The 12,379-nt window shown below is 46.8% G+C and overlaps 1 protein-coding gene across 2 annotated transcripts in view; it reads right to left on the bottom strand.

Moving 5' to 3' along the window:
* ccdc85al (coiled-coil domain containing 85A, like) overlaps nt 1-12,379 on the bottom strand; it is a 42,984-nt gene that overhangs the window by 24,331 nt on the left and 6,274 nt on the right. For both annotated transcript variants that reach the window (XM_056410177.1, XM_056410178.1), the window contains exon 2: nt 11,233-12,343. In XM_056410177.1, coding sequence (XP_056266152.1) covers nt 11,233-12,343 — 1,111 coding nt within the window. The remainder of the gene's footprint in view (nt 1-11,232; nt 12,344-12,379) is intronic.

The following is a 12,379-nucleotide window of genomic DNA, read 5'->3' as shown; positions in this document are numbered from 1 at the left end:
GGTTATAAAAATGTGTCCGCTGCAGCGGTTTTGACTTGCTGTGTTCCCGATGTTGTTGTATCTCACTTCTCTATATGCCTGTTTTTAACAAATGTCGAGGCAGCAGATGGGCGCCGTAGAAACGCTATCCGAGCATTACAAAAAACAGCAAGACTACGCCACTTTTATGAAGAAAAAGAAGCCGCACGTTATTCCTCCTGCGCGTGAAAAGTGGGATTCATAAGTAAACTAGAACGGGCACTCGGTAGAGCGCATACCTTCGCACGTCACAAGATTGGGCATTGAATTATGAACATTTTGGCATTAGTTGCATGCCAATTGGATAGAAATTGACCGCACTATGGTAAAAAGAAGATGTTGACCTTTCCATGACATTGACCTTTGACCCGATCGATCCCAAAATCTAATCAAATGTCCCCGGATAATAACCAATCACCCCACCAAATTTCATGCGATTCAAGAAGATGTTGACCTTTTTCATGACCTTGACCTTGACCTTTGACCCGATCAATCCCAAAATCTAATCAAATGGTTTGTGTTTACAACTTTTTTTGTTACGTGAATAACACGCATACAATAAATAAATAAACGGCGATCAAAACATAACCTTCCGCATCTTCAATGTGAAGGTAAAAATGCACTATTGCTCAATGCAATGCACTCTGGGGGTTTATCCAATACTAATGACCAGTATCTTCAGTTTACTAATACTGTTATGCAACATGAAGGAATGATGGATTTTAAAGTATTCTGTCATATAAGCCCTCATTCACGATTTCTCCCGTGCATTATCACATCATTCAATATCATTATGATTCGTATTCTCAAATAAGACAAGATGTTTAAGTTGAAGAATGTTTTAACTGGTTATGAAGTAGTGGCGATTTAATAGCGATGTCTCTTTATGACCTTCAAATGTAGACAAAAGGCAAAAAAAGACTGATGATTTTTATTTATTCTTAATTCTTGTCATTTTTGTAAAAAATCAGACAAAATCCAGAAACTATTTAAATGTTTTTTTCTTGATTTGGGATAATATGCCTTAATCGACCTCGAGCCGTATAAAAGGTGAGGTAACCCGAAGACTCACGTTCCTTCCTCATCCTGCTCGTTTAATGCTCCTGAACAAACTCGCTCAAGCTGAATGAACAATATAAATAACTGATTGAATCCATGCGAGTCGGTATGAACTGGGAAAAAACCCATCATGTCTTCCTTGTAACAAACATCTCACATCACAAACTCTACTTCTTCTTCTCCAGAGTCTTTGGGCCTTCTCGCCTCACAGGGTCCATTGGACCCGGCTGTGTCTGGTGCCTGGCCCTGGCTCCTTGGGCCCTGCCCCCTTGACTCCTTGCCCCTGCTTCCTGCCCCTGGCCTCCTTCCTCATTGGCCCCGCCTCTTTCATGATGCCTCCTGCCTCCGTGGCCCTGCTGATGCTCCTCCTCTCTACCTCCTTCTGTTTCATGGCTTGAGGAAATCTGAATCGTGGTCCATGCCTACTACTAACTATTCAAACACTCTGTCATACTCATTTACTGTGTTTATGTAACTCTGTAATGTTTCCTTCTGGTCACATGACGTCTATTCTTCTGTCCATCCTGGTGAGGGATCCTCCTCTGTTGCTCTCCTGAAGGTTTCTTCCCTTTTTTCCCTGTGAAAAGTTTGTTTTCTATTTCTTGGGAGTTGTTCCCGATGTGAGGTCAAAGGTCAGGGATGTCGTATGTGTACACACTGTAAAGCCCGTAAAGCAAATTTGAATCAGTGATTTTGGGCTGCACACAAAACAAAACAGAATACAACTGAAACCAAGATGGCTGAAAGCTGCCATCCGTACAGCTGCACCCGGCGTGTACCCGATGCACTCAGCTCCAACCGCCCCCCTCCCCCCGCCCGATGCCCTCACCCGGCCGGCTCTCAGCGCAACACACGGCTCCCGCCGAACGACATCCACACGCAGCATCGCTAAATGCGGTAACCGCCGGCGACTTCGGGGCCGACTTCGGGGCCGACTCGGGTTCCCTCGGGCCCGGCGGCGCTGCCCTCGTACATGCCAGCTACTCAAACTTCCACATAGTTACCTGGCCCGGCGAGCTAATTTCCTCTTAGCTCAGTGGGCCGTTTCCCCGGTTGGCTCGGCGTAAGAGGACAACGACTGCTCCCCTCCCCTTCCGACGGGGGCTGGCGTGTCTACCGGATGACTGTGGAACATTTGTCAGATACCTCTCGGGGGGCTTTGGGCCTCCGTCATAACTCACGCAGATACTTAGCTGTGGAGCTGCATGTGGAGGGAGGGGGGGTTGGATGCATCCTGCAGTGGCCAATTGCTCCACGTCTACATCAATAATGACCGTGTTTACATGCATTCGAATAACTGGCTTAGTCGGACTGAAATCGAATGATCCGTTTCATGTAAACACCTTTGTTCGACTATGTGCGGTCCGACTACGATCCGATTAACACCCCTGGATAACTCGATCCGATCCGGTTGATAATTCGACTATCGCGGCATGTAACGGTGAATTGGATTAGGAACTGGACTTTGCGTCTTTGCGCATGCTTGAGATCCCGCCGCCCTCCCTCCCATGTCGTGACCCGGAAGTCGAAAGAGTCGAAAGAGACGATAATGTCACTATTAACATCATGCAAGAATAGTAGAGGGATGTAGCTTCGCCTTGCTCTCTGTTCGCCATCTTTCTCGAAATGTTGATGTTGTTGTTGTTGGTTGTTGTTGGTAGTGGTGAAGAGGTCAAGCGGAAATGGCTGTATCACCACGAGTTGTAATGAAAACAGCGCCACCTATCGTATCGGATATGACATGCTTGATAACAGCAGATCCCCCAAAAGATAGCATAGTCCGACTAAAGCAAGATTCAAATTATACCATCATGTAAACTCACTGACTGATTTGAATAATCAGTTTTAAAGATAGATCATAACATTTACATGAATCAGAAGCGCTGCACATGCACACACATACTCGTCTCCACCATAGCTGCAGCGCATTCCCCTTCGTCTCCCCCCGTGATTCATTATTAACAATATTTGTTGTTCTCTTGTTGGAGACATGACACACTCCAGTGCCCTGTGACATAACGGTTGTCGTGAGTTTTTTTGGGGGGTGGGGGTGGATATCTTGTTTGCTCCAATCCGAGAGAAGCGAGCTTTAATTAGACGAAGCGGACGGCAGCTCGATTAAAAATGACGACGATACGCACCGGAGGTCAATAAATACACCAAAAAAAGCCCCATCGTGCATTGCTTGGTTAATGGCCGCTCTGATGGCCTTACAGGGGGGTGTTTGGGATAATTGGTCTCAGGTGTAATTATAAAATTCAAATGCCATGATAGCATTTTTAAAAAGTATAACATGTTCCCTTTTCGCGGGGGTCGCGGATAAAGACGTCCACCTCGGGAAGTGGACGTCTCCGATCGGCCTCGACCCGAACTCGGGAACTTCTAAAATGATGGAGATAAACCTCGAGCTGAGAATAAATACTGTCACTTTTAATCAGTCCACGATTATAGAGTCAATCTACACATCGTGCCACTTAGGTAAATTGAACTAATAATGAAAAGGAATAAGCTGACGCGGTTATCTGGTTATAATACTAATCTATTTAAATTACTCCCCCCCCCCAATCCTTTTCAGGCTAAGCAGCTGTGACAAACGGTTTCTCCGTGCCTCTTTATGGCCGTGAGACTTCACAATTTGTCGAGAGGTTTGCTCTCCATCCTCCGTCCTGGCAGAAGAACGAAGAAGAGGATAGAGGGGGTCAGAGGAAGAGGAGAAGATGTGTTGCAGAGAGACCGAGACGGGGGGGGGGGGGGGAACAAATAGTAATCCACTCAGATACTTCCTGGACCCTCTTTCATCAGGCCTCTGAACATCCTCCAGCCCCCTTTCCAGAAAGAGGGCTTCGTAATCGGAGTTTTCTCTCCGTCCGACAGCTGGTTGTTCACACTGGCAGCCAATTAGGACGGAAAGAGAGAGAGCGGCAAGAGAGAGAGGCGGGAAAAGAGATCGCCTGGCTTTCACGGTGACAGCAGGAGAAGGAGAAGGACGACATTATCTGGAGCCGGAGCTTCAGTCATGATTTCCTGTTTTCCAGACAGGCGGCAGCACTTTTAAACAGCAGCAAGAGGCGCTGGACCGTCTGAGAAGATGCTCAGTTATGGACGAATAGAATAAGGATGAATGCTAATTCAAACAGATAAAACATCAAATGCAATGCACACGAATGGAGGATGATGCTGCCTGGTGTCTGGCATGTTCTTATGAAGTCAAGAATGAGGCGTGGCCCTTTAAGAGCTCCACGCAATGCAAATTAAGACGACGCATCCAATTAAAGCTGCGAGAGGCGTTGAACGGGTCCTCGCACCTTCGTGTGCTTCGGGGGGGGGGAGTTGTCAAGTGACGTTTTTTTGCTCCATCCCGATGCGCGAGACGGAGAGCCGAGAAGTGTTAACGCGACACGTAGAGACAGAAATGACATGCAGTTGTGTAGAGACGATCAACAACAGACGGCTGTTTAGCTTAATAAAAGAACAAAGACGTGCTATAGAGAAAATTACAGGGGGGCGGGCCAATTTTTTTAAATGTCATGCGATCTACCAATACTACGCCGCGATCGACTGGCAGGTCGCGATCGACGTATTGAGCACCCCTGATGTAAAATGACGCTGGTTTCCCATTCGCCGGTAGACATCGAGCATAGGAGTAGGGATGGGTGTCTTTTGGGTTTTTTCCCGATACCGGTGCTAAACCGGTACTTTTACAACGATACCGGTGCCTAAACGGTGCCTGAACCGATACATTAAAAAAAAGAGTACAAAAACGACGATTGACAACGACGACATTAAAAACCTCTTCGGCCATATTCCTGTAAAAGCCGGTCAGATGGAGCGCTGACGAACAACGGATATCAGACCGCCGCGCCCGTAGCTCGCGCTAGCTCATGGCTAGCGTGTGTATGTGTGTGTGTGTGTGTGTGTGTGTGTGTGTGCGTGGGGGTGGTGTCTGTATTTGTGTGAGCGTGTGCATCTTGTGTGTATGCGTGTGTCTGTGTGTGTGTGTGCATGAGTGAGTGTGTGTATGCGTGTGTGTGCGTGTGTGCTTATGTGTGTGGGTGCATGTGTGTCTGTGTGTGAGTGTGTCTCTGTATGAGTGAGTGTGTGTGTGTGTATGCATGTGTGTGTGTGTGTTGGTGTGTGTGTCTGAGTGTGTGTGCTTGTGTGTGTGTGTGTACGTGGGGGTGAGAGTGTGCGTGTGTGTTTGTGTGCGTGGGGGAGGTGTCTGTATTTGTGTGAGAGTGTGCATCTGTGTGTATGCGTGTGTCTGTGTGTGTGTGTGTGCGTGGGGGTCGGGGTGTGCGTGCGTGTGCGGGGAGGGTGTCTGTATTTGTGTGAGCGTGTGCATCTGTGTGTGTGTGTGTGTGCTTATATTAATATACACTTTTATTAATCCCCAAGGGGAAATTAGTTCTCTGCATTTAACCCATCCTTAGTTATTAAGGAGCAGTGGGCTGCAGTGAAGCGCCCGGGAAGAAACTGGGGGTTCAGTGCCTTGCTCAAGGACACTTCGACTTGCAACTAATGGGGAGAGCGGGGATCGAACCCACAACCTTGCGGTTGCAGGACGGCCCTCTTACCCCACTGAGCTACAACTATGTGTGTGGGTGCATGTGTGTCTGTGTGTGCGTGTGTTTTTTTTCTATTTTTTTTTCTTCTATTTATTTAACCAGGAAATGCCTCATTGAGATTAAAAATCTCCTTTACAAGAGTGTCCTGGCCAAGACAGCAGCAGCAGCACGTCACACAAAGTTTATACAATACAACATAAAACATAAAACAGTGACAGACAATATATAAAACGAAAAACTAAATCACAGCATGAATAAAACCAAAACTAAGTCTCAAGCCAACACAACCCAGCTCACACAGGAGCACATACCGCCGTCATATAAAACATCGACAGCTAGATGAATTTCCCTCCAATATTTTCAATCTATTTTTAAAAACACCTAAGGAGACCGGCTCCCGGAGACCCAGGTCTGTCTGCAGCAAATTCCAAGCCGCAGGAGCAGCAAACTTAAAACCTCTTTTCCCCATTTCCAAACGGACGTGAGGGACGGAGAGCAAGAGGAGGCCTTGAGCAGAGGTCACAGAGCGAAGATGGTAGCTTCCAGGGTTTTTCAGCTGAATTAGCGTCCAAAGATACGATGGAAGTACGTGGAGAATAGCCTTATAAATAAGGACATGCCAATGATTTTGTCTCCGGATGGACAGAGGAGTCCAACCAACTCTCGCATACAGGGAGCAATGGTGAGTCAGAGCCTTAAGATTCGTGATGAACCTCAATGCTCCATGGTAGACAGTATCTAAGGAGTGGAGACATTGAGAAGATGCATGCATATACAGGACTGTCTCAGAAAATTAGAATATTGTGATGAAGTTCTTTATTTTCTGTAATGCAATTCAAAAAACAAAAATGTCATGCATTCTGGATTCATTACAAATCAACTGAAATATTGCAAGCCTTTTATTCTTTAATATTGCTGATTATGGCTTACAGCTTAAGAAAACTCAAATATCCTATCTCTAAATATTAGAATATCATGAAAAAGTATACTAGTAGGGTATTAAACAAATCACTTGAATTGTCTAATTAACTCGAAACACCTGCAAGGGTTTCCTGAGCCTTGACAAACACTCAGCTGTTATAAATCTTTTTTTTACTTGGTCTGAGGAAATATTAAAATTTTATGAGATAGGATTTTAGAGTTTTCTTAAGCTGTAAGCCATAATCAGCAATATTAAAAGAATAAAAGGCTTGCAATATTTCAGTTGATTTGTAATGAATCCAGAATGCATGACATTTTTGTTTTTTGAATTGCATTACAGAAAATAAAGAACTTTATCACAATATTCTAATTTTCTGAGACAGTCCTGTATAAGACATCACCATAATCAATCACAGGCATAAAAGTAGCAGCAACAAGTCTCTTTTTAGCATTAAAAGAAAAGCAAGACTTATTTCGGAAATAGAAACCCAGCCTCACTTTCAACTTCTTAACAAGTTGCTGAATATGAGGTTTAAAAGAGAGAGAGTCATCAATCAAGAATCCCAGGTATTTATATGATGATACAGACTCAATCACATTGCCCTGAAATGAAATCATAGCTGGAAGGTTTAATGGCTTTGTTTTTGAGTTTGTAAACATCATCAACTTCGTTTTATCAGGATTCAACAATAATTTCAACTCATTAAAAGAGTGTTGCACAGTATCAAAGGCTGTTTGTAAGTGTAAGAGAGCCTGATGCTGTGTAGGAGCAGAGCAGTAAATGACAGTATCGTCTGCATAAAAGTGAAAATTGGCATTTGGCACATTTTGACCGATACTGTTAATATAAATTGTGAATAAAAGTGGTCCAAGGACTGAACCCTGTGGCACACCTTTTATTATATCAAGAGAACTCGAGGTGATGCCTTCAGCCTGTACACACTGTGATCGGTTTGATAAATAATTTTCAAACCAACAGACAGTATGTTTTGACAGTCCAATAGTAAGAAGTCTCTGCTTCATTACTGCATGATCGACAGTGTCGAAAGCCTTGGACAAATCAATAAAAGGGCTGCACAGTGTTGTTTATTGTCCAAAGATTCAATAAAATCATTTACTACCTTTAACGCTGCTGTGGTTGTACTATGTTTTTTTCTAAAACCTGATTGATAGACAGATAAAATATTGTTTATGATTAAAAACTCCTTAAGTTGCTCACTCACAAGGGATTCTAGTGTCTTAGCTAAAACAGACAGTTTGGAGATAGGCCTGTAATTATTTAAAAGTGTGGGGTCTCCTCCTTTTAACAGGGGGAGAACAAAGGCAGACTTCCATATAAGGGGAATTTCGTTTGAAAGTAAGGAAAGATTAAAAATATATGTTAAAGGGGGTGCAATAAAATCAGCAGCTAACTTTACAAAATATGGTTCTAGGTTATCCGGACCTGCCGGTTTTCTTGTGTCTAAAAGTTTAAGGGCTTTGTGCACTTCAGTAACAGTAACAGGCTTAAAACTGAAAGACTCACCAACAGTTTCCTGGCAACCCAAACAAGCAGAGGATTTCTCATGAGGATGGTTTAGAGTGTCAAACAGGGAACCAGAGGCAATGTGTGTCTCTGTATGAGTGAGTGTGTGTGTGTGGCTCATTCATTGGCATCACAAGAGCAGAGGTTCTCACACACACTATCCTGTCTCCCCCCCCCTCCCCCCCCCCCCCATCCTCCGAGCAGCTTAAGCTAATATGCAGAACTTGTGATTGCGAAGCAGGAAACATGATTACGTCTCCGCAGCAGAGACCCTCTAAGCTTCTGGAGCCGACCGTCTGGGTCAGGAGACGACGGAGTTCACGGCTGATTATCTTTCACTGAGAAAGCGAGTCTGTGACACGGGAAGACATGTTGGATCTGGTCAGCTGACCTGCTGATGTCATGTTTGTGTGTAGCTATGAGTCACTACAGGCTTCACAGGCCCAGCATCTGATATGGGCAAGACCAATAGTGACGTTCAGTTATTGTATTTTTTTAATTTATGCTCTTGGTACTCCCTGAATTCCCTAAATGCCTTTTACGTTACACCCCAATGTTTCAGTTTTCAGTTTATTTTGTATAGCCCATTATCACATACGACATCCCCGTTCCATTTTTTGAATTTGTTTTATCTTAGTGTTTTTAACGGGGTCCATTCACAGAACTGAAAATATCTGTAAGTTAAAGCTAAACTGCGAATTCTTCTGGTTGTTATGGAGACAACGACCCCCCCCCCCCCCCCCAGACGGTGACCCCGGCTGCGATGAACTCCCCAAAACTTGCAGAAGCAGTTTGTGTGAAAAGGTCGCAGGGGTCAAACTGATGTTTACGTCTTCCATCTTGGATTTTGAGCTTCAGTGCAGTTGAGTGGCACGTGAACACGAGACTTTTTATTTGTCTAAAACACTACAGTCACACACACACACACACACGCAAAAAAGAACACGCGGAAATACATTAAAAAGATTGAAATAATACTGCGAAAAAAAAGCCTTAGGATAATCCAAGAGAGCGGAGTGTACGACATCGTCACGGGAATCAAATTCTCTCTTCCTCCAAAAAAGGGACATGGCAGTAGAGATGGGCAACACACACACACACACACACACACACAGGCACACACACAAGCACAACGCTGCTCTCTTTACTTCTACCCCCCACCAGGCATCTGTGCATATGCACTTTCATTTCCGTTGTGTTTGTTCATTCCAATCTTTTTCAGTTTTAATTCCACACCTAAATTAATTAATTAATTTAGCATCAACAAAAAAGCAAAAGTAAATTCTTCCGCCTCCGGCCGAGTGGTGTTTACGTGTCTTGATCTAACTGTAATGACTGTGTTGTGACACTTGAAGTCAGTGCCCTTGTGAGGTCAGTGGAGGCCTGGCGTCCCTGTGGGGAGACGGTACACCAATAGGCCTCTACAGCAACACACACACACACACACACACACTTACACACTTCTCTCACACATAGGCTTAATGAAGTCTTTCTGAACCTGGTTAAAGGCTATTTGATGCTAAGTTCACGACTTTTATGCCGCAGCACGTTCACACGTTTCCAATTCAGGATTTAGCGAGGCCTTAGCGTGACCTTTCGCAGACATCGTCCGGGCTTCAGGTTACGACTTACGAGGAGATTGAAATCTCATCGAGGGCGACGAGAGTGCACCGAGAGCTAGAATAGAAACAGGGATGATCCAACTCAAAGATGTGTGTGTGTGTGTGTGTGTGTGTTTCTTCACAATAATCCGCTGCAATCAGTAGAGATTTACAAAGTGGCTCAAGAGACTGTTATTTGTGATCTTTGAGGACGTTTGCAAAGAGAAGGATCACAATGGAGATATCCAGACTTTTTAGTCTCCATTATATGGTTCACGCTCCAAAAACACTACATCCCAGAATTCAGCTCAACACCGTCTCTTTGTGTGATCATCCTTTCTGTTTTTTTCCACAATTCACCATGTTTGTAACAGTTTTTCTCACAACTCTTTTTTTTTTATATCTCGAGATGACCCTGATGGCATCCCGATGACATCATCGGGGCATCGGCCTGCACGACGAAGCTCCTCCCACATTACACAGACTACATTACATAACTGCCCATGTGGCGAATACGACCCTTTGATTGGCACTATAGAGAGGAAGATCGTCTTTTTTCATTAAAAAAATACATCCCTCCAAACAATCACTAGTCATAAATAACTCAGTAATTCATAACTCGTACTTCAGGAGAGGGAATTGAACCCCTCCCCGTACGTGTTGGGTCGACTCTGCTGTGTGTGTACTCTGTTTCTCTTGTCATATCAGGCTTGTTTTTGCAAAGTCAGGCCGATATTTCACCTTGAGGAATGTGTCCTCTAGCTTCTGCCAGCTCCGTGTGCCACTCAGCAGTTTTTTTCTTCTTCTTCTTCCCCCGGACTCCAGAAATCATTAACAGCCACTGTGGGGTATTTACCCAGCAGCCACGGCGGCGCTTTGATATTCCTCTTTTCTCTCTGACATCCTGAACTGAGATCGGCACGACTGCAGCAAAGTCAGGGCGGTGATTCCTTCACCCAGGAGGTGTGTGTGTGTGTGTGTGTGTTGCTGCACCGATATCCGAGTCGAATCTGTTCAATTTTGAGACGGAACGTGTACAATAATGAAATATAATGAAACCCCGAAATGTTCCTCTCGAGATGCCAAACAAATCAATAACGCTGTAAATCGTTGTGCGTTTCTCTGTCGTCTCAATCAAACGCTGCAATCCTCTTTCATCTTACATTTATAGAGAAAACAATCTCTGCAGTTCATAACCTCCACGAGCAGAGAGACGACGACACACACGCACAACCTGCAGACACGCTTGTGTTAACTGTTGCAGTAGTTTAAGTGTGTGTGTGTCAGTGTGTGTGTGTCAGTGTGTGTGTCTGTGTGTGTGTCTCTGTGTGTGTGTCTCTGTGTGCGTGTGTGTCTGTGTATGTGTGTGTATGTGTGTGTCTGTGTGTCCTCTGTGTGTGTGTGTGTGTGAGTGTGTGTGTGTGTGGCTTGAGTCTATGAGACTGTGTGTAGAAAGTGTGACTCAACGTCTTCTGCAAAGTTGTTAGAAGTGATTAGCAGATCAAAACATCACACACACACACACACACACACACACACTTACCATTCATGCCATTGTAGGCGCCCTGGTGATGCGGCGACAGCTCGTCTCCCGCCGGCCTCCTCTGCCCGTCTCTCGCCGGGCTGCCGAACTTCCCGTGGTCGGGGCTCAGGCTGTACTGGTGCCGGTGGGTTTCGGGGCTGCCCCCCTGGACCGCGCAGCCTTTTTCATGATGCTCAGGGGCCCCCAAGTGGGCCTGCCGGGGCTCGGGGCTCCCGCAGCCCAGACTGCTGATGCTGCTCCTGTGGTGCCTCTGGTAGAGCTCCCCGCTGCCGCCCTGACCCAGGAGGTGCTGCCTCTGGCCCAGCAGGAGGTCGGAGCTGTGGTGCTTGGGGCGCTGCTCCGGGCTGCGCCGGCCCACGTTCCTCCCGTATTTCTCCGGGCTGAGGCCCCGCATGACCCGGCTGTGGTCGGGCACGGATATGGAGCCGCAGCGGGGCCGGCACAGCTGGGGCAGGGTGTACGGGTACTCCAGGCTCGTGCTCCGGTGGCGCCCGACGGGATGCTCGGGGCTGGCCGCCTCCCTGTCTCCCCCGGTCACGCCTCCTATTCCACTGATGCTGCTGCACCGGGGCTTGTGCGCAAGCTCGGGGCTCCCTTTCTCCCCGCCGCCGCTCCTGGCCCCGCCCACCCCCGGAGCCAGGTGCGGCGGCTTGTGCTGAGGGTGATCGGAGCTGTCGGCGCTCCCCGCGCTGGAGGTGCTGCTCCCGTCCCCCACGTCTCTCATCAGGAGGCCCTGGCCGGGCACCAGCAGGAGGCTGCTCTGGCTGTCGATGGAGTTGCGGCAGCCTCCCAACCCGGCGCCGCTCCCTCCTCCTCCTCCTCCAACCCCCCCTCCTCCTCCTCCTCCACCCGTCACCCCTTTCTCCTCGTCCAGCAGCAGGCAGAGCTCCTTCAGCTCCAGGTTCTCGTGGACCACCTCCTCCTGTCGGAGCTCCAGCTCCTTGAGTTTCTGGAGGTAGAGGGTCACCTCTTTGCGCATGATGCTGGCGCTGTAGCGTCCCAGGCGCTGCCACTCCCTGGATACACGCTTGCCTTTCTGGCGGTCGTCATCCAGGAAGCAGCACAAGTCCCGCAGCTCTCGGTTGTCCTCCTGCAGCTTCTGATTAATGTCCTGAGGGGACGAGAAGGAAAGAGCAAGAGGAAAATA

Source organism: Pseudoliparis swirei, chromosome 24, assembly GCF_029220125.1.
Source record: "Pseudoliparis swirei isolate HS2019 ecotype Mariana Trench chromosome 24, NWPU_hadal_v1, whole genome shotgun sequence".
NCBI classification, from domain to species: Eukaryota; Metazoa; Chordata; class Actinopteri; order Perciformes; family Liparidae; genus Pseudoliparis; species Pseudoliparis swirei.
Note: the sequence above shows the minus strand (reverse complement) of the source record. Positions and strands in the feature narration are given on the sequence as shown.